The sequence below is a fragment of the Mus musculus genome, chromosome 15, assembly GCF_000001635.26.
Source record: "Mus musculus strain C57BL/6J chromosome 15, GRCm38.p6 C57BL/6J".
In the NCBI taxonomy this organism is placed as follows: Eukaryota; Metazoa; Chordata; class Mammalia; order Rodentia; family Muridae; genus Mus; species Mus musculus.
In genome coordinates, this window is record NC_000081.6 from 90,963,008 (window position 1) to 90,983,751 (window position 20,744).

At 40.4% G+C, this 20,744-nt stretch overlaps 1 protein-coding gene across 39 annotated transcripts in view; it reads right to left on the bottom strand.

Annotated features, from left to right (window-relative positions):
• Positions 1-20,744, bottom strand: part of Kif21a (kinesin family member 21A) — a 117,108-nt gene that overhangs the window by 29,733 nt on the left and 66,631 nt on the right. For 17 of the 39 annotated variants that reach the window (XR_001781495.2, XM_017316478.2, XM_017316445.2 and 14 more), the window contains exons 11-24: positions 17,788-17,991; positions 13,464-13,502; positions 9,618-9,708; positions 8,658-8,781; positions 8,076-8,264; positions 7,672-7,871; positions 6,771-6,878; positions 5,756-5,824; positions 5,350-5,564; positions 5,054-5,207; positions 4,189-4,383; positions 3,330-3,431; positions 2,460-2,625; positions 1,968-1,988 (exon numbers count right to left, since the gene is read on the bottom strand). Coding sequence is in view for 38 of the 39 variants with exons in the window: in XM_017316478.2 (XP_017171967.1) it covers positions 1,968-1,988; positions 2,460-2,625; positions 3,330-3,431; positions 4,189-4,383; positions 5,054-5,207; positions 5,350-5,564; positions 5,756-5,824; positions 6,771-6,878; positions 7,672-7,871; positions 8,076-8,264; positions 8,658-8,781; positions 9,618-9,708; positions 13,464-13,502; positions 17,788-17,991 (1,877 nt within the window). In the remaining variant the exon portion in view is untranslated. The remainder of the gene's footprint in view (positions 1-1,967; positions 1,989-2,459; positions 2,626-3,329; positions 3,432-4,188; positions 4,384-5,053; positions 5,208-5,349; positions 5,565-5,755; positions 5,825-6,770; positions 6,879-7,671; positions 7,872-8,075; positions 8,265-8,657; positions 8,782-9,617; positions 9,709-13,463; positions 13,503-17,787; positions 17,992-20,744) is intronic. The other 22 variants (XM_006520495.4, NM_001109042.2, NM_001109041.2 and 19 more) reach the window with 3 other exon arrangements.

Below are 20,744 nucleotides of genomic sequence, written 5' to 3' on the forward strand. Positions count from 1 at the left end.
AGGGTTAAGACAAAATTACAAAACTGAGTCAAGTTTATATGGGGATATTATCTATGATTATCTGGTTTTTCCACTGGAATATTCATTACTTTAGTCCGTCCACGTTTTAGCTCCAGTTCCTCTTACTTTTATTATAGCCATAAATGTTAGAGAAATCTTCTGCCACGAGTGACAGGTTCTATTGACAGACAAACAGTTGTACGCTCTGCTTCTATAAGCAGAGCAGCTATAAAAATGAACACTAATTATCAAATAAGCAGTCTGATATTTTCTTGCACAAAATGTGATTAAATAGCTCCTTTTCTATGTCACAGAACACATGTTAAGCTGAGACACTACAAAGAACAGAGAGAGAAAAAAAGAGGGATGAGGGAAATGAAGAAATAGAAAGGAAAAAAACAAAGGGGGAGGGGAAGGGGAGGACTGGAAGAAAAGGCAGGGACGGGGAAAAAGCAGAACAAGGAGGAAACAGAAGAAGAGGAAGTGGGTAAAGGAGACAGGAAAGGAAGAGCCAGGGGTGGGAGGGGACTGAAGGAAAGAGGAAGCAAGTGTGCTTGGCAACTTGTAGGATGGCAAAAAGGTACTCAGTGGATGGAACATGGTACCTTTTCATCAGCCCTGATTGGTCCTAATTCATCTTTTATCCATCCTTGTCATAGTTTAACAAGTACCTTCAAATGACGGACATTTACATATATGTGTGTGTGTGTGTGTGTGTGTGTGTGTGTGTGTGTGTGTGTGTGTGTGTATGTGTGTGTGTGTACACCATGGTCAACCTCATGGAATAATTACTTTCACAGTAATGGTATAAAAATCCTATAGGTCCTGTATTTTACTTGTATAAGAGCTTATCATTTGCCAAGCAGTGGTGGTACACTCCTTTAATCCTAGCACTTGGGAGGGAGAGACAGGAGGATTTCTGAGTTCGAGGCCAGCCTTGTCTACAGAGTGAGTTCCAGGACAACCAGGGCTATACAGAGAAACCCTGTCTCAAAAACAAAAAAACAAAAAAACAAAAAAAAAAAAAACAAACAAAAAAAACAAACAAACAAAAAAAAAAAACAAAGCAAAGCAAAACAAAACAAAACAAAGAAAGGGCTTATCATTTTAAAACATGAAGCTTCATAGACTGTGCTTAGTCTAAGGACACAGAGAGATAACTGCATTTAATCTTTGTGTTATTTTTCTTTCCTTTCCCGAGAAGCACTAGGAAAACTTTTTAAAGTGGTGAATCAAAGGAAAGAAAGAACAAAAAAAAAGAAACCAGAGGCCTCATTTGTAAATATATTAACTAAATAAAACTGTTCCAAATTTAGCATTCTAACATACCACTAATAATGAGATTCCTCCAGTCTCCTGATTCTACATAGATCATCACTAAGAGGAGGTAAAGATATGGCCACTGAGTATAGGTCATGTGGAAATCACAAGCAAGGAAAAGGCTGGAACCTCTGTGCCCAATGGTCTCTATAGCCTCTTTTAGGCAGAAAATAAGGTGCTTACAGTATCAGTATGATCAAATAAAGTCCTTTTATAATATTTAATTTGTAACAAAAAATATATTCCTAATTTTATTTTTAGACAGACTAGATGAGATATATATAGAGAGAGAAAAGAAAGTTATTTCTAAGGTTAAAACAATGGATGAAAGTTAATAGAAATATTTAAAAATTTAAAAGGAACATACACTCCATATTTTCTTGTAAGAAAAAATAAAGAACTTAGGAATTCTTCAACTGAACTCAAAGGACTATTAGCTCAAGCATACCTCTTTTGCCATCTAAGAATTTCAAAAATAGAGAATGTTTAAGAAAAAAGACTTAGTACTTTTTTTTTATTACGAATACAATATCATGCAGAAACAGTGGCTACCAGTACAAAGTTTTCAAATATGGAGCACGATTAGTGCACAGGACAATTAGTGGTTCGTGCAACCGCTGGGAACACAGAAAGCTACGCATACTCACCTGGTGGGGCGCCATCTAGATCTGGATAAACAACAGCAGAAAGAAACAAAAGGCAATACTCCAATCAAAACAAATCCAAAGTTAAAACTCTCACATAGCACAAGATTATGTACCGACGTTTAGGGATACAGAACAGATGCCATGGGGACACAGATGTGACTTGGCACAGTTAGGTATGCCGCCGCGGAAAGGGAATGAAGCTCGGTTAATCTTTTAAGTAATTTAAGGAACTGACTCAGAAACTTTCCTAGTCTCCTTTATCCATTAAAACCCAATGGCTTAATAAGGTTAAAAAACCTCAAGTTGATTGTCGTCTCTTGGAATGTACTTTCCCCCAAACTTATATACGCATGCAAATTAAAGAGGATCTTTATTAAAAGCATTAAGTATAGCATCTATTCAAACAAGCCATAGAGGAAGGAGATGTGGATACAATGTCCAAAGGGCAAAGCTACCATGCAACTCATCTAAGTGAGGTTTAATCCAAATTACCTTGCAGTGCGTGGCCTAGCAAGGCATCCAGCTCTGGGTTTAGCTCTGCCTTCTCCTTCAGCATATGGAATAAGAGTTGGTTCTGGGTTGCACTGGTGATTTCGGTCTGTTTGAGTCGACCCTCGAGGACTTTAATTTGAGCCTCTTTCTGGGCAGCCTGCAGACCCTGAAACAACAACCACAAGAGCAAGATGTCTTCCATCCAGGGAAACAGAGCCCACTAACATGGAAAGGGTGAAGCTGCAAAGCTGATGACTTTGGCATCAGACAGACCTTCCTGCAAACCTCTACTTACTTTGTTCAGACGTCTTAGAGAAGGTTCCCAGGGCAACTACCATCCTGCAGAGTCTTAGTTCCTGTCGGTGAAGTGCTATGGATCAAGACCTACTTTGCTAGCACACAGTGATTGTGATTACACAGCCTAAGGGTCTAACAGAGGTCGAGTGTGGGGAGCAAGTGACTTGGCTGTCACCGCCTTCAATAACCGGGAATAAGTGCCCTGCTGGTGGTAAATCAGGTTTACATACAGAAGTGTCGGGTGCTACACTGCGTTTTTCTTCTCTGATTTTCTTCTGACCTGCACAAAATCAGTAGCAAGCCAATTGTGATATAAAATCTGTTTTCTCGAGAACCTTTTGTTAAGACAAAACGGGCTCTATTTCTTCTTTGTGTATTTGCTCTAATGAACAAGTGTAAGAGAGCCAGTAAAATTGATATATTTATAACATTTTATTTTAGCTCTAAAATAATGTTTGTTTGTTTTCAGTTAAGAATTTTATTCCTCTTACCAAGATGAGGGTCACCAAAAAGAGACGTATAATAGCAAATCAGTCAACCGAGGCTTTCCAGAATAGAAGAGTTAAGTCTCACCTTATTGATGCCCATTGACAGGAAGTGATCTAGCAGGTACCGAGCTTCTGTCAGTGTACAGGCATTAATGACAGCGGTGACATCCAATGTCTCCCCTTCTTCCTACATCAAACCAGGGTGTAACAGTCATTACTTTAATCTGGATATATTTAAACAGAAGGCAACAGGCTTGTCTTTACTTGACAATACTGGATAAGTCAATGAAACTTCTCAGAAAAATATAACATGATATTCCTACATTAAGAAACATGTGTTCCAGTCAAAAGTGGACACAGTTGAGTAGTTAAAGAATCAAAGCAAGATATAATAAATGATACATGTGATAAAATAAAGACTATCCCAAGGTTAGTAGGGAAATCGGAAGACTAGACAATACCTATTACTTGCACAAAACCTAAGAATCAGATTAAACCAGTAAGTACAAAATACCTACATATAAAAATTCAAGGAGGTGGGTGAGATGGCTCAGCGGTTAAGAGCACTGGCTGCTCTTCCAGGGGTCCTGAGTTCAATTCCCAGCAACAACATGGTGGCTCAGGGCCATCTCTAAGGTCATCTGATACCCTCTTCTGGCATGCGGGTATACATGCAGCAGGACACTCATACATTAAATAAATAAAAATTCAAAGTACCTTTAAAGATATATAATATAAATGTTCTTCTCCTTAAACTTTTAAGTATCTTTAAGACCCTGAGCATCCTATCAAACCATACTTCTAGCATCTGGGAGTTAGAGGCAGGAGGATCAGAAACTGAAAGTCATTGTCATCTACAACACAGAGTCTGAGAACAGTCAGGGCCAGAGGCCTTCTCTCGAAAGCAAACAAAACCAAGACAAAGTGTCTTTGGCGGTCCACACCTTTGCCTCCTCCATCTGCATGATGTTGGCTTGACAGTCGGCAATGCTATCATTGATGTAATCTATGTTGGCTGTCAGGGACTCCATCTCCTCGATGATGTTAGCCACACTTTTATCTCCCTCTCCGCTCTCCTTGACTATCTTCTCTCTCCTTTTAGAAAGTTTCTCTCGCCTTTTTGTGAGTTCTTCCCGTTGCTATAAAACAAACAAACAAAACATATTAGATTTGAAGAAATGACCTTCATTTACATATACAGTACATTCGAGACAGAATGATGGGAGAGACGGCATCCTATGCTTCCAAGAAACAACTGTGGGGCAGTAAGTGAGAGACCAGACCCTTGTTCAGACTCCATCTTAGAGATTGTGACCTAAGGTTGAACTTGAGTTAACTAATAGGCCACTACCTAGCACCAGTTTCCAGGCTACCTCCCAGCAAGACCTACACCTACCTCCAGTTTCCAGGCTACTCCCTAACAAATCTACACCTCCAGGTTACAAACCTGCCCCTGACACTTCACCTCCTAACAACCACCAATCAGGAGGAGAACAGAAATTAAGTTTATGGTTTGGTTCCCAGCACCAACTAATTATATTAAAGTCCATAACGGCCCCCGAATCTCATGCATACCAGGATATACCCCCTTCTTGCCTCTATAAATGCTTGCCTGAAACTGGGCTTGGGGCCCCCTCCTGTTCTCCTGCATCAGGGATGGTGGTGTGGCCCAAGCTTGAGCTTAAATAAAGAGACCCCAATGCGATACCATCAGATTCTTGGTGGTCTTTTGGGGGGGGGTTCACTAACATTTCCCAGCACACCATAAGACTGTCAGCTAAGGAGGCATTTAGCTTCAGGGGTCCCTACCCTGAGGAGTCTGTTCATGTCCGCCTCCATGTTGGAGATGGTCATTTTCTGCATGATGATGTCGGTCACCCGGCGCTCCAGTAGCTGCCACTTCATGCGGGCTGTCTTGGAAGTGAACACCCGGCCAGTGAATCCTTTCCTCTGATATTTTTTCCTGTAATCATTTACAGAGACAAATATAATTACTTATGTCTTTCTTTGATTGCACACACCCAATAATGTCATCTGTCCCATGCACACAGCATTCAGTACGAACACCCACAAGGATTGTAGGGGCAAATAAGAATAAGCTGGACCTGGTGCCATTTGTTGTAGGTGTTGGTAATGCCTGGACTCTTGCCACGGGGATCCTCATTTTCTGCTGGGTGCCTGGCCGTGATGTGTCTGCTTCCCCGGAAGCCGCACTGGAACCTGTGTCCGGAGCGGGGCTTTCGGATGAGCTCAGCTTCCGAGTAACTTTTCCCGCTACTTTATCAGACATGGGCCTCACTTGCCTGCGGAGAGCTGTAACCTGCAACGGCATCAAGGTTGATCTAGTCTCTGTCTATAGAAATGACGTTACAGGGATTGGGTAGAAGGACAGGCGATTCCTAAGTCACATGCAAAGGCCTAGGGTTAATCCCTAGCACCGTGTGGTAAGAAAAGAAAAGAAGGAATACATTAATGATCCCAAAGTAAGAACGGTAAACTTGGTCGCCATACCTCTTCCGTTTTGCGTCGCAGAACTACTTCTTGATTTCTTTTCTGGGCCTCTAGAAGTCTAAGTTGATGCTATAAATTAAGATGCAATATGTTGAAACAGCCCCCTGGACCACAGCATGTCCTACTCTGATGCTACAACGCTTCCTGTTACTGCCAAAAACATATGGGTTCTTAGCATTATCTGGGTTAACAGTCTTGGGTCCATCATATAGATATGCTACTCTATACAAGCAGACACTGAAGCAGCCATCTCCGGGCTGATGGGATGACTCAACATATAAACGGAACAACCCGAGTTCAGTCCCTCAAACTCCATGGTGGAAGGAGAGCTGACTCTTGAATGTCCTCTGACCACTACACTTCCACCATGGCTTGTACATGCCCAGAGGCTAGGAATATCAAATGAAAAAAAAAAAAAAAAGAAAGAAAAAAGAAAAAAAGCTATAAAACCATGAAACATTTTACAAATGCTTCCCATTCGACCATTCTTTGATATTTTAAGTAGGCTCCGAGGCACAAATAGGAACATATGTGACTATTTTCAAGACAAAAAAATGTATTAAGTCCTCAGAAAATTATCTTCAATAGAGGACTGGTTTATCATCACCAGGGGATACATCCTCGCATGCACCTCTTCCCATGAGTCTGCCCTAAACTTTTATCCTGAATTGCAATCCATATATGAATATAAAATAAGTCATTTTAAATATCCAGTGATTATTTATAGCTCTTGACCTCTACTTAACTCTAGTTAGAAAACTTTCCCCCACTTATAGAATACTGTTGTATAAAGCAGGGGACTCTTTTTTTTTTTTTTGTTTTGTTTTGTTTTTTGTTTTTTTGAGACAGGGTTTCTCTGTATAGCCCTGGCTGTCCTGGAACTCACCCTGTAGACCAGGCTGGCCTCGAACTCAGAAATCTGCCTGCCTCTGCCTCCCGAGTGCTGGGATTAAAGGTGTGCGCCACCACGCCCAGCTTAGCAGGGCACTCTTAGAGAACAGAGGGACTCACTCACATCTCGCTTGCGCTGATCCTTCTTCAGCTGAGCGATTTCCCGGTTCCTTCGAGATTCTGTCAGCCGGGCTTTCTCCTGCTCTTCTTTCATCTGCTTCATTAGACGAACCTAAAATACGGATATACATTGTTGAATATCACTCCAGCACCAGATCCATGCAGTAGATCACACAGGTGGGAGTTCTTTTGTTCCAAATAATTTATATTGAAGCATGTGGCATCTACTCTATATTTTAGTCGATGATTGTTTCGGGTAATCTTATTTCCAACTTTTTTTTTCTTTTCTTTTCTTTCTTTTTCTTTTTTTTTTTTTTTTTTGCCAAAGTAATTAGTGCTCTACAATGCAGATTGGATACTTACTATCAGTAGCTGTGTGAGCCTGAACAAGTTATATATCCTCTGTAGGCTTTGACTTTCTCACCTACAATATCCTTGTGTACTATGAAAACTCAACAGGTTGACACCTGAAAGTGCTTATACAAGAGCGTAGTAAAGGGAACAACCTAATAGATATGGCTATTGCTACTACGGCGACTGTACAACATAATTTCCTCACGTCTTCCAACATCTCCATGTGGTTATGTAAGGAGACGACTTGATTTGGGTACACGATTAACAATAATCGATCCCTGCATAGAAACAGATGCAAGCATTCCCACAGTCCCCTGTTCCTCCGTGCTTGAGACCTTTACACCAAACTCTAGAGATTAGCTTGTGCTCTTGGTGAAGGAGAGTAAGATCGATCAGAGAGACAGACCCAGGAAGCATCTGTTCACATCTTAAACCGGCCGTAAATATTATGGGCTACTTTTGTATTGACTCAGGAACGAACCACAAGAACAGCTCTGTTCCAAGACATCCAGCCCGTGGCCATCGGAGCTGAGCAGGAGTAGTCGAGGTACCTTGGTTTTCTTCATTTCCATGACGTCTTGCTGCAGTTTCTTGAGCTGCTTTTCATACTGAGACTGGTTTTTGAGGAGCCTGGCGTGCTCCTTTTGGGCCGTCTGCAGTCGCTGCAGCTCTTTGTTCATGGCGTGGAGCTTCTTCTCATATTCGCACTTCACTTTCTTGGCCTTTTCTTCCGAGTATGACTCCACCGAGCCTGGGGGTGAGGAAGTAAACGCATTGTTTTTTTGAGACACAAGAATTTATTTAGAGACTCGGAACACCCAGTTCCTGGGACACAATGATGCCGGAGCCCTCAGAAGTCACCGCTCATTTCTGTTACGTCATGGACATTTACTAATGACTAAGGTTTTGGGCTCCAGCGCCCTGAGTAAGGATGGAGACTCTGCAGGAGACCCACCTAGGTTCTGGAGCACCTGGTCCCTCTCCAGCTGCGTGTCCCGGATCTTATGTTGGAGCATCATCAGCTTCTCCTCGTACTGCTTTTTCAGGGTCTGCAGCCGTTTCTGGCTGTTCTCCAGTTCGTCGATCAGCTTCTGCTTAATCGCAATCTCGCAGGTGATATTTGCTAAGTCGGCTTGATAGTTAGCTATCCACAGAAGAGAAGAAAAGCCCGAAAGTAGGCTGAAAGATCATCACGGCCCAAAACAAGAGTGAAAAGCTGTTATCTACATTCAAGAAGTCACTCAGCAGCCTTGTGGGAAAATTTTCTGGACATACCATAGTCTAAAAAAGATAGACTGTTCACACTGGCCAATAGCAGATACTGCGCATACTGAAGACATGTGGAAATCACATAACAACCAAATCTAGCACAGAAAGGAACAGCTCTCTTGCCTAGAGCATGCATGAGGCTAGGGTGGTCTTACAAGTCATGAAGACTGTTTTCATTGGTGAGGAAATCAAAAATATTGAGTTTTCTACTAAAACCTAAATAGCTTCCCAATATGCTTTTTCTGTCTTCGTGCTAAGGGGGCAGTACCTTTTTCATCAGATTCGGAATCTGATTCATCAGAGCTTTCTTCTCCTTCAATGTCATCCTCTTCCTCCTCGTCCTCTTCCTCCTCTTCCTCATCCTCGTGGTCACTCACTTCTTGATTCTCTTCCTAAAATGGGAAGCATTAATAGCACAGCATTGGCAAGGAAATCTCAGTAAAAGAGATGCTGGAGCACACACCACAGAAGCACAAGACTGTGTGTGTGTGTGTGTGTGTGTGTGTGTGTGTGTGTGTACACTCATGTGTGGTGTGTGTGTGTGTATGCTCATGTGTCGTGTGTGTGTGTGTGTGTGTGTGTGTGTGTCTGTGTCTGTGTGTGTCTCTGTGCATGCTTATGTGTATGTATGGTATATGTGTATGTGTCTGTGTGTGTCTCTGTGCATGTTCATGTGTGTGTGTGGTATATGTGTTGTGTCTCTCTGTATATGTGTGTGTGTCTGTGTGTGCATGCTCACGTGTGGGTGTGTGCACAAACGTTTATACATGCCAATGCCAGAGCAGGATGTTTAACATTTTCCACAATATTCCCTTCCACAGGGCCTGTCATTGAATCTAAACTTGCTCCTTTGTTCAGTCTGGCTGCTCAGCGAACTCCCAGAAACCATCTGCCCTGACACACCAGCTCGGGTTACAGGCCATGCCCAGCTTTTCCAAGGATGCCAGGGGACCCACCAAGCCACCTCCACAGACAATGGATTTTGCTTTCCTTTAGTTCAAAAATCACTTAACAGAGTTTCAGATTATTACACAATAACTGCCTTAAAAAATTCTTTATCTCTCATGGTATCCTATCTGCATGAATACACAATTTTCACAAAGTTCACAATTGAGGAGAAAAGTCCTCGGGCAAAGAGGGAACCGTGGCTATGGTAACCACCTCCCTTTTGTTCGCATAATTAAGTTAATGACTACAACTCAATTCGTGTTTATTGTCCGGTACTCACCACGTCTAGCTCATTGTTTTCTTTCTCTGAAACACCCTTTTCTTCTTTCTTCTCCTGGTCAGTGTCTGCATTATCGTCTTTCCCGGCAACACTTTAAAAAACAGAAAGAAAGAATATGAGATAAGAACAAGGGGCAAGTCTTTATTTTTTTTCCTCAGATTTTTTTTTAAATCAACAATTTGTAAAACCCAAAATGAAAAGATAATCACCCAGCTAAGCCAGGTTGCCCTGTCTGACGATTAAAGAGAACCCAATATCACCACTTGACCAACCATGTAAAAGTTTACATGACTAAAGAAAGTTTAGCTTCTAGAAATACTGACAACAGGTCCTAGAGTGAAGTATTAGATCTAAAGAGACAGCAAACTAACATCACAGGAGTAGGCAATTAATTACAACGCAGAACAATCTAAACGAAAAAGAATCCAAAACGGGAAGTTCTGACTCCCCATCTAAATTCACTGCTAGTATCTTAATCTAATTCTTGCTAGTATCCTAATAATTTTAAAGGTTCAAAGTCACCATGGCCACGGTGAGCTTGCCTCTATGGGCTGTATCCATCACTTCTGGGTTTCTTTTTGTTCCCCTGCCGCTTAGGGCGTTTGCACAGCAGAGGGTGATTTTGCGTTCTATTCTCACAGAGTTGGTCTTCGATTCCAAAACTTGTCTGAAGTTCAGGCTGCGCTCTGACTGAATAAAAAATGTCTAGGGTCTACCACAAGTTTCACCATAAAAGCCTGACGACTTCTCCAGTTGCCCGATGCCTACAGACATAACCGCACAATGATACGAGACAATAGTCAGGGCTAAAGTCACTGAGCCCTGGGAGTCTTAAGTGAAGGTGGCCGAGGACAGGGAGTGAATTTTTGAAAATCCCAATCACTCTGCTCCCTCTTGGGTTTACCATGCACGACAAACTATGCACAGAAGTTACACTTCGGCTCACTAGACTCCTGCGTTTAAGCAAAATAGCCTTAATACAACAAATCTTAAATAACCCATATGGTCTGTGTTACAGTGGAATTTTAAAATCATTAGGATTAAAAAAGAACATTCAAATAAAGCAATATTTCCAAACAAAATTCCTCTAGAAAGAGTTTTATGATTGCCACTGTTTTTGTTAGACAGTCTGCTTCATTAAAGAACTTCCTGATTGGTACTGGGGCCTATTTCTAGGTTATAAGTAAATAATTTGACCTCATTTGGGCTCTGTTATTATTAAATTCTAACATTTAACTCCAGCTCCCTATTTTACATATATTTTAATACTCAGAACAATAAGAATATAAGTGGGTTTTTTTTCCTCATAAGTAATTTCCCGTTTTTATTTGTTTACGTGATTATTTATTTGATCTGTCACTCTCACTGAACTAAAAGTCTCTTGAGAATAGATTCACATGAGTTTGGCTTATCATTCAATTAACTACCCAGGGCCTGCACACAATAAACTACACTACTGTCTATTAAATAGGTCACTCCTGCTGAGTTACATGAATACCTGGGGTTGAGTAGTCCTACGTACCTCGCGTACCTAACGTTGGAATGGGAAAGTCTGATTTGAAATAGAAAGATGCATAGAACACAGTTTGGGTTTTGGAGTGAGAAGTAAAAGCCAGTAAGAAAGGCAGTAAAGTCCAGTCAAATAAACTGCAGCAGACTTTTATGAATGCCATTAAATCACTGTACTGGAGGAAACTACACCGGGAGAAAGGTAGGAACCACTCAGAGTGAAGAGTTCTGACAAACCCAACCTCAGTAAAAGGCCAGTTACACACACTCACACACTACTGTGCTAGAGGCTGACCCAAGATTTAAGACACCAAGAGGATGTGTGGGGAAAGGGAGCACGTTTCTCATTAGGTCTCCTCCTCCTCCTCCTCCTCCTCCTCCTCCTCCTCCTCCCTGTTGTGGTCCTCCTTCTTACTGATGCCTGGTATAGTATACAATCTCTACCATAGTTGGCCCTTATATTACTGTATCTTCTGAAATCCCTTTTCTTGGAATTATGGCCACCCAACTTTATTATGGATTCTTGACTAACATACTCTCCTGCTCCCTCAAGTAGCTAATATCCAGCCTAGTGAATGCTATCGTTGACTTATATTGCAAATCATAAATTCCCTTTGCACTCTAACACAGAAAAGTCAACATCACAGCTATAGAGTAATATGCTTCTAAGAATTACAATTAGAGCTTATGCTTTAAAAGTGATACTAATAAATACTGTATCTCAGGCACTCAATTTTTCCTTTATAAATGTTAACAAATTGATATTTCAAATAGCTACCTAAAGAATAATGGACCTTAATTAAAGTTATACTTTTTACAAAATCAGGATCTTGGAAACTGGAGGGATCATAAGAAATTAGTATGTTCATCTGGCGAATAAAACAGAGATTGTGGCCTGGAGACGTTTTCCACACAGGGGACTAAGAGCAGATGTGCTGAGTCTCAGAGTGAAGCCCTCACGGCCCAGGAACTTGTTGGTACAGACAGGCAGGCTCCATCTCTGTACTACTGCATCAGATCTTCCTGTCACTGAAACAGATACTGATGGCTGAGATACAGTCCTATAACACTAAACTGCCCTCTTCTGCTGTCCCGTGGGGTCATGTGAAAGTCGGAAGCAACCTCGACTTATATCTCCATATATATTTCAAGGACTGAATAATTGATCGAGATCGAGGTCACGTGTTTCCACACATAAATTTAAAGATGCATCGTATTCTGCGCTTTCTTAATAGAAGGAATCTTGCATTTATAATTTTTTAGTTTTTCTGATAAATACATCGTCCTAAATTGACCATGCTTAGCTGAGTTCTCGTGTGAGCCACAATTAGAATCACATTCTACACATTCTAGTTACAGAACATTTTTTAAGTTATAAGGTTATAGGATATATAAGCTCAGAATCTAGACTCAACATGGCATATGGAATATAACTAAGGGGAATGTATTATAAGCTAACTTATGATTTAAGACACTTAAAGTAAATCAATCATTTAACTATTGAGAACAAGTTCTCAAGTTTCAATTTTAAATAAAAGCTTCTAGGATGACTGTGTTTGTTTTGAGACTGCTTAATCAGTTTGGTTATATGATTTGGCAACTTGTTTAGAAAACTGTATAACTAAAGGTTCTTGTACCAAACAGACGTTTACTTATTTAAATAAATAGTCATATTCGGGTATGGATCCATGATATGGATAGCAGCATCTCACTTCTAGGTTTTAAATGGAAAAAAGGGAACTGCCCACATTCCAATGTTCATAGAATACATTTGAAAAGTTAAAAAAAAAAATCTAGTTTGAAGTTCAGAAGTCCTTGTCAATCTGACTACAGAAGGCCACAGCTCCTTCTGCCTTTTTCCATTTCAATGTTTCCTAAAAGCTTACAGCAAGCAAGGAAGAGAGGCATCTGACTATGCACTGGCATTTGCTACAATAGAAAGCCAATCACTGCCCATAATTCCCACTATGCTCACGAGCGCCCCCTAGATACAGAAATGCTGATGCTTGTTTGTAAATCTGATGGTGAAGGTTTATTTACTTCTACTAAGAAGGGTTATGTGATCATCGTACTTCTGGCAGTTTATCTGAAAGTTAGTGAAATCGCTTGCATTTTAATTCAGGTAACTACAGAGTTCTTTATTCTTACAGACTTTAACTTTTCTGCGGTTTCTACAAAAGTCACTACTTTAAGGCGTACACAGCTAATCTAGTCCCAAGCAACGTACAGTTTCTATAGCACAGCTCCTTGCAAATGGAAAGTAAGTACTTCAATGTCATTTTAATATTTTTTTAAAAAAAAAAACAAAAAACAAAAAAACCTGGGAAATATTCCAACCTTCTTTCTTCTCGACCGCTTTCCTCAAGTTTCTGTAGCCTTCGAGCCACGAGGCACAGTATGGGAAGGCCAAGCCAATGAGGGGCAAACCAGACAGTAAAAGCAAAAGTGGTAAGAAGGTAAATGGCACATGAGCTCAAAGACATTAAAATAAATCTTAGAGATACCATTAAAGGACAGATACACAGTAAAAAGGCAATACATTCTCTCTGAATACACAGCAGAAAATTCATCGGATTTTAGCTAAGAAGAAAACCACAGATGATCTGTGGAAGTCACTTAACAGTAAGATGTGGTCTCCATTATGTAAGTCCTGTTGGGATGTTATTGCTATATTTAGCCAGAAATGTATCAATTTTCACGTCTTCCCCATAAGTAAAGCCTACTTTCAATAACATCCTCTCCCTTTTAAATCTTTCAAAAGACTTTTATGGTATCATGAAGAGACCTTTATTAAGTAATGCCTTTGTACCATAATGATCAAACTAATATGACATACAAGTTACTACTTTAAGAACTTGACTTTGTCTCTTCTACTATACATAAAACCATCGCTAAATCTAAACTTAAAAACTCATATGAAAATTATATGAGATGGCATTACAGACAAATGAATATGACGGTTATACGATCAATGAAAAAAAAACAATCTTGTTAATTCAAGATAAAAATCTCACAAGGTTGGGAGCAAGATTTCACTACTAAGGCAAAGGGGGGAAATAAAATGGGGACTTTAGTACTTTCCATTAGTAAGATTGTTCTTTAACCAGAATAGCAAAAACAAAACAGAACAAAAAGCAGATATAGCTTTCACACTATTAACTCAAAAGGATATTCAATATTCAAAGCTAGCGATCTTTACTCAATGGAATGTACTACATATGAATATTTGTCATGTAGACAGCATAGATGTGCTAGGCTCTGATTAAGCATATTGCAATCTATACACAGCATACTCTGTCTAGAACCCCACAAAATCCTTCTGGAATTATCCATATTTAAAATAATGAAGACATAGCTTAGTTATAAATGATTAAGTCAGTGCTCTTTTAATCTTACGATGTATGGTTTCAGGTGATTTTTATTTCTTGGGCTGTGGTTGTCTCTTACAACCTATTTATGTAGTGCTATTAGAACATGAGACTAGCAATCTGAGAAAAACAAAGTCTCCAGAGAGATGCTCACCAGGGATCAGATAGTGACTAGGAAAAGGAAAAGATCTGTGTTTCCAAAGTTTCAACCCAACACCACTAAAAAGTAGAGTGAGTCCGAAAGACCCAATGAGAGTTCTGTTTCCTGGGTCATTTAAAGCCAGATATCTAAAGGCATCAGACTAAATGTGTGAGTGGTAAATTTTGTTTATCAATATGCACAAAACAATGGGATCCCCCAGCCCCCATGTCAGTGGGACCTAGGCTTGCACTGATGTTGATGAACTACAATGCTTAAAGTATATGATATGGCTTATTGGTAAAAATCCAAATGTTCCATTATTATCATTATTATTGTTGTTGTTGCTAGAACCCTTTGTTTTATGTCTGCTTTATTTCAGGGCTGGAGTTCATTTATATTTTTAAAACAAGAATTTATATTACACAAGTCTAAAAGTTACTTAGACCTAAATGTGATTAGTGAAATGCTTTCTGCTTAGGTTTCCTTAGTGTGTGTATGTATGTGTGTGTGGGGGTTTGTCTGTATAAGTGAGTTTGTGTGTGTATGTGTGTGTGTGTAACTGTGTGCATGTGTGCATGCATGTGTGCATGTATGTGTGTGTGTGTGTGTGTGTGTGTGTGTGTGTTCACATATGTGTGGGTGTGTGTAGCTGTACAAGTGGGATGTGCCCATAGAAGTCAGAGGACACTCCCAGGAGGTAGTTTTCTCCTTCAGCTGATGGTTCTGAGCACTGAATTCAGGTCTTCGGGCTTGTGAGCAAGTGGTTTTGTATGTGTTTGTTTGCTTTGTACTGAACCATCTCAGCCCAGGTTTTCAGAAAACTCTGTAGAGCAAGACTAATTTCATCCACTTCTATGAATTCCCTGTGCAGTTCTGTGAGTCACACACCGACTCTCCAGGCTTTCATATGTGTACAGTGCAAGAAATGAACATTTCAAGCACACAATCCACCTATGTAGCATGTATGTGTTTGGCAAAGGCACAGTGGGGCATGTATGAGAAAAGTGCTCAAAGCAGCGCTCACCCAGCTGGCTTTGGAAATACCAATTGGTTTTCTCACTGCAATCTTTCACTTATCTAGCTGATTGATTATGCTCACCAATATTTTACTTTCAACCACACGCCCATGTATATGTGAAGTATATGCTTTCCTTATCTGGGTCATTTGATAAGACATTATGATTAGCATGTACAATTATCTCTAGCATACACTGTGTGAATCAGTCACAGTAGAGCAACACGAAATGACTGCTTTGTTTCCCTTATGGAGGGCGGGCGAAGTTCCAAGATAAATGAACCAGGACAAATATAACAAATATAACATAACAAGTATTTGTCCATTAGTAATCTTTATCAACAGAGAGCTTATTATTACAAAAGGGATCTGAACCAGAAGTACTAAGTACCTGTAGCCACTATAAAAAATATAGAAAACATTTTATTAGGATCCCTATTTATATTTTTGTGGTTGTTTGCAGATGCTTGGCCTACGGAGTGGCACTATTAGGGAGGTGTGGCCTTGTTGGAAGAAATGTGTCACTGTCAAGGTGAGCTTAGAGACCCTCTTCCTAGCTGCCAGGAGGCTAGTCTTCTCTTAGTGGCCTCTAGATGAAGATGTAGAACGCTCAGCTCCATCTGCACCATACCTGCATGGATACTGCCATGTTCCTGCCTTGATAATGGACTAAACCTCTGAACTTGTAAGCCAGCCCCAATTAAATGTTGCCCTCATAAGAGTTGTCTTGGTCACGGTATCTGTTTACCACAGTCAAACCCTAGCTCAGACATTTTTCATATTTCATATTTAACAAGTTACTAATGTATTATCTAAATTTCATTTAAAATGGAAAGGACAGACTCAATTCATGACCTTGAAAAACACACTCCTACTGTTGGTTGCTTACTAATGAACACAAAGGCCCTTAAAAACAAGTCACGCCATCTCCCAAAGTGAATTTGGCAAGTAAACCACAAGCCCGGAGAAAACACCTCATGTTCATTCATGCTCATCTCCACAGTCCTATGGTCCTTATTGTAATGCAGCTGCCCTCTGTCATGGAAAGCTAGGCATGACCTCGGTCCTACTGTAGCTGCCATGGACATGAGCAGTACCTGTGAAAACATGACTAGCTCAAGAACCCAATGCCCCCTAGTCAGCTTGTAACTTGTTCTAATTATTTTTATCTATTCTTTTCTACCTTAAAGACACAAGGCCGAGTTAGCCTAACAGATTTAAGTGTCCAATAACTTTATCAACTGACCGTTCAAGGAAGAAATGTCTTGTTTTCTAAATACATTTTTAAGTAAACTGAACAAAAGAGCCGGTAAAAAGTCTATAATGTTCCAGAGACTCCCTGTAACAAGACAGCGGAAAAGAAGACAGCTTGGCCTCCCTTTGAATAACTAGCTAGACACAAGGTTTAAATTGAGTTTCAGTGGCAGGTTCAAATATATTCTTTGTAAGTAACTGGATGGTATTATAGAATCAATAGATAAATATGTAAGTAATTTGAGTATTTAACCACTCACACATTACAAATGGTCAAGTTTTCAATTTTTCCCTTTTCTTTTCCCAGCTGACTTTGGGGGGGAAACTTTATCAGATGCAGGCGGCCCATCGCAGTGGTGGAAGGCTAAACAATTCCCTGAGAGATTCAGAGAACCTGAAATAACAGGAAGGAATTTTGTGTAATCCAATTAGACCCCTGCAGGGAATATTTAGAGACCGAATGATATTCCGTTGGATTAGTCAGCCTTTAGGTAATTTATTGCGGAGCAGGGTTAGAGCACCTTGGAGACTACGCAGCTCTATTAGGAAAAGGGAAAAGTGAAGGACACGCTGTTGTTACTAACAATGGGACACGGAAGCTTCACATGAAAGCAAGATGAATGGAATGCAAAAGCAGCAACGTGAAACAACAACATAAACTCTAATTATTGTCATAGTCTAGGTACTACTCATTACTACATGCTTAAAGTTAAACTTAGTTTTCTTATATATATGTAGAGATAAACCATTACAAAGTCTATAATTGTAAGCTAACTTAAATAATTTCTCATGTATTCATAACTGAATGACAGGACTGTATACCTACTGCCACTACAAATCAAACGTCGTGAAAAAGAAAGGCGTTCAGTTATATAATACTACCTTTTCTTCTTCTTCTTCTCTTTCCGTTTTAGCTTCTCCAAGTCTTTCTTTGCTAGATCTATAATTTCGATAGTCTCCTTGTCTGAAGACAGTATAGTAGGCGAGAAAGCTGAGGAGGCACTGAAGTAAGGAGATCTCGCCGTGGCTCTGGTCAAGTTCTTCCGAAGGTTCTCGTTCACTGCTTCACTTTCTAATAATTTTGCCCTAATGGGAAGAGAATATATATGTATATATCTTTAAGCAGGAACAATTTTTATTACAGTAGAACATTTTTAAAAATCACTACACTGGCATCTCTAAGTTGACTTTGGAGCACTGAGCTCTGGGACACTGCTGTCCAAACCATCAGCACCGGGGGCATAGGAAACACATCCACCTTAGCCTAGATGCCATATCTTTCTATACTGTCAATGTAGAGCAAAGCCTGGACCTGTCAAAATGAAGGCAAAAGTACATGAAAATATAATAAACCACCGCCCCGAAATATGTACTTTAGACTCTACTACGTAACAAACAGCAATTGATAGAAGTTATTTGGTTTTATTTCCAAGGCTTGCATGCATTTAGTAGGGGCTGAAACCTTAAGGGCTCATTTCCATAGACTGCAGCACAAGAGGAAAAGCTGCTTTTCTCTAGGCTAGAGAGAGAATGTGTCTTTATCCCTCTCTTTGCACTCCCTGTGTGTGGAACATACAAACACACATGCTGTTGCTGTGTTATACTGATGAAAGGGAGAAAGTATTTGATGTCCCAGGCAAAGAGCAGCATCCTGGCTTAGATTTCATCAGCTACTCACTAGATCTGGCCTGATTATCAGTCTCTAAAAGCCCTGACTCTTCCCCATGTAAAACAGGGATAAAAATATTTTCCATGGGGTTGCTATGAGAACCATTTATGCAATGAGCTTAAAACTTGCCCAAACATAACTATCATTAAAAATAATAGCAATTCTTATAAAAATTAGAAATGTCATTATCTAACAGTAGTAAAATAAATTAATTATAAACACAAGGTAGTGCTATAGAGTCCTGAAAATAAATCAGCAGAAAAATGCTTAACATTCAAAGAGAAATGTCCATGACACACTCCTGTATTTCAAAGAACAGATAAGTGACAGACACGCTGTTATGAAAATGTATTCCTGAGAATAACTGAAGGCATAAAGCAAAGCATGCCGTTTAGTTCTCAACTCTGGAAACAGTAGAAATTTAACAATTTTCTTTTCTTTTTTCTTTCTTGACATGTTTATTTTTTTTAATTAGGTATTTTCTTTATTTACATTTCAAATGTTATCCCCTTTTCCAGTTTCCCCTCCATAACACCCCTGTCCCAGCCTTCCTCCCCCTGCTTCTGTGAGGGTGCTCACCCACCCACCCACCTTACCACCCTGGCATTCCCCTATGCTGTTCACAGGACCAAGGGCCTCTCCTCCCACTGCTGCCAGATACAGCCATCCTCCACTACATATGCAGCTGGAGCCATGGGTCCCTCCATGTGTACTCTTTGGTTGGTGGTTTAGTCCCTGGGAGCTCTGGTTGGGGGGGGGGGGCTGGTTGGTTGATATTGTTGTTCCTCCTATGGGGTTGCAAACCCCTTCAGCTTCTTCAGTCCTTCCCCTAACGCTTCCATTGGGGTCTATTCTCTTCCTTCAACAAAAGTTTTAATATCTCCAAATTCAAATGGTGATGGATTCATTTTATTAAAAGGCCACTCCTATGATTTCATAACTTGAAAAATAAGATTTAAAATAAATACCCAAGTTGTGATACATTCAGATCTTTCGGATTAATTTTGCTTGGCTTAAGGAGTTGGGAATAAATCTTCATGAGAATCAACTTTGACAGTAGTATGGATTAAAAAGGGATTAGCAGGTGAAAACAGAGCTTGCGACGTTGGGCTACGTCATGTGACACTCTGGACCTACTGATTAAGAATCTCTGAGCCTCTGTTTCACTCAAGCCCATACTAACTTTGTGAGAGGCTTGCAAGCGTTCTCTTTTCTTATAGACTAACACACTAAAACCCAGAGATGCCAGGAAGTAAAGATGTCAGGGAAAAACAACCTAAACGTCAACCCAGACACTCCCATTTTACGGATGGTTCAATATGCCAGCTATTCTTACATGGCGCATTATAAACCTGGGACTCTAGGACACTACTCTTCAGGGCTGGGACCCATCTAATTAAAGAGCCACCAAAGCAATGTCAAAGTTGGGAATCTGAAACTAAGTATTAACCCGTACTGGGTGTGACAGTTGACTGAACGTGGCCTATGAGTCATCTCTGTCCTATAAAAGCCTCAAGGAAAAGCCTTAACTGTGAACATGAAGGTATAACTTTTAGTCGCTAGGGGTGGGAATTACGCTGGCGGTTTCCTAGGATATAATGAAGCAGTCATGCCACTTGGCCCAATGGCAAGATCAAGGTTGGCATGCAGCTTTAGAATAACAGGGTGGAGGAGAGGAAGCAGACCACAGCACCCGAAAACACGAGCTGCAGCAAGCACTGGCCAGACACCAGGGAGGAAAGGAGCTGAAGAGCGGCTGCCCACAAATGGAGGAGGGCGTTCAGAAACTAAGAGAGCCGCTGTTTCTCCGGGCAAAGTAAATAGAGGTCTACACTGTGAGGAGAGATCAGTCTAGAATAAATTCTATTCTAGACAGATCAGGGAGGAGCACTCCCGGTCAGAGCAGAAACTGACTGTTTAAGCCGGATACTGTGCAGAACTAGGACACAATACCTAAAGACCTTTGTCACATGGTTCGGTATTAAACTATTAAACTAACTCACTCTCTCTCTCTCTCTCTCTCTCTCTCTCTCTCTCTCTCTCTCACACACACACACACATTAAAGTTATAATCAATAATAACTTTATTGCTATGTCACAGCATCTTCAAAAACGACTTTGTTAGGGCAGAAAGTAGGGAAAGTACTTGTCACTGAGAATAGCCTAGGGA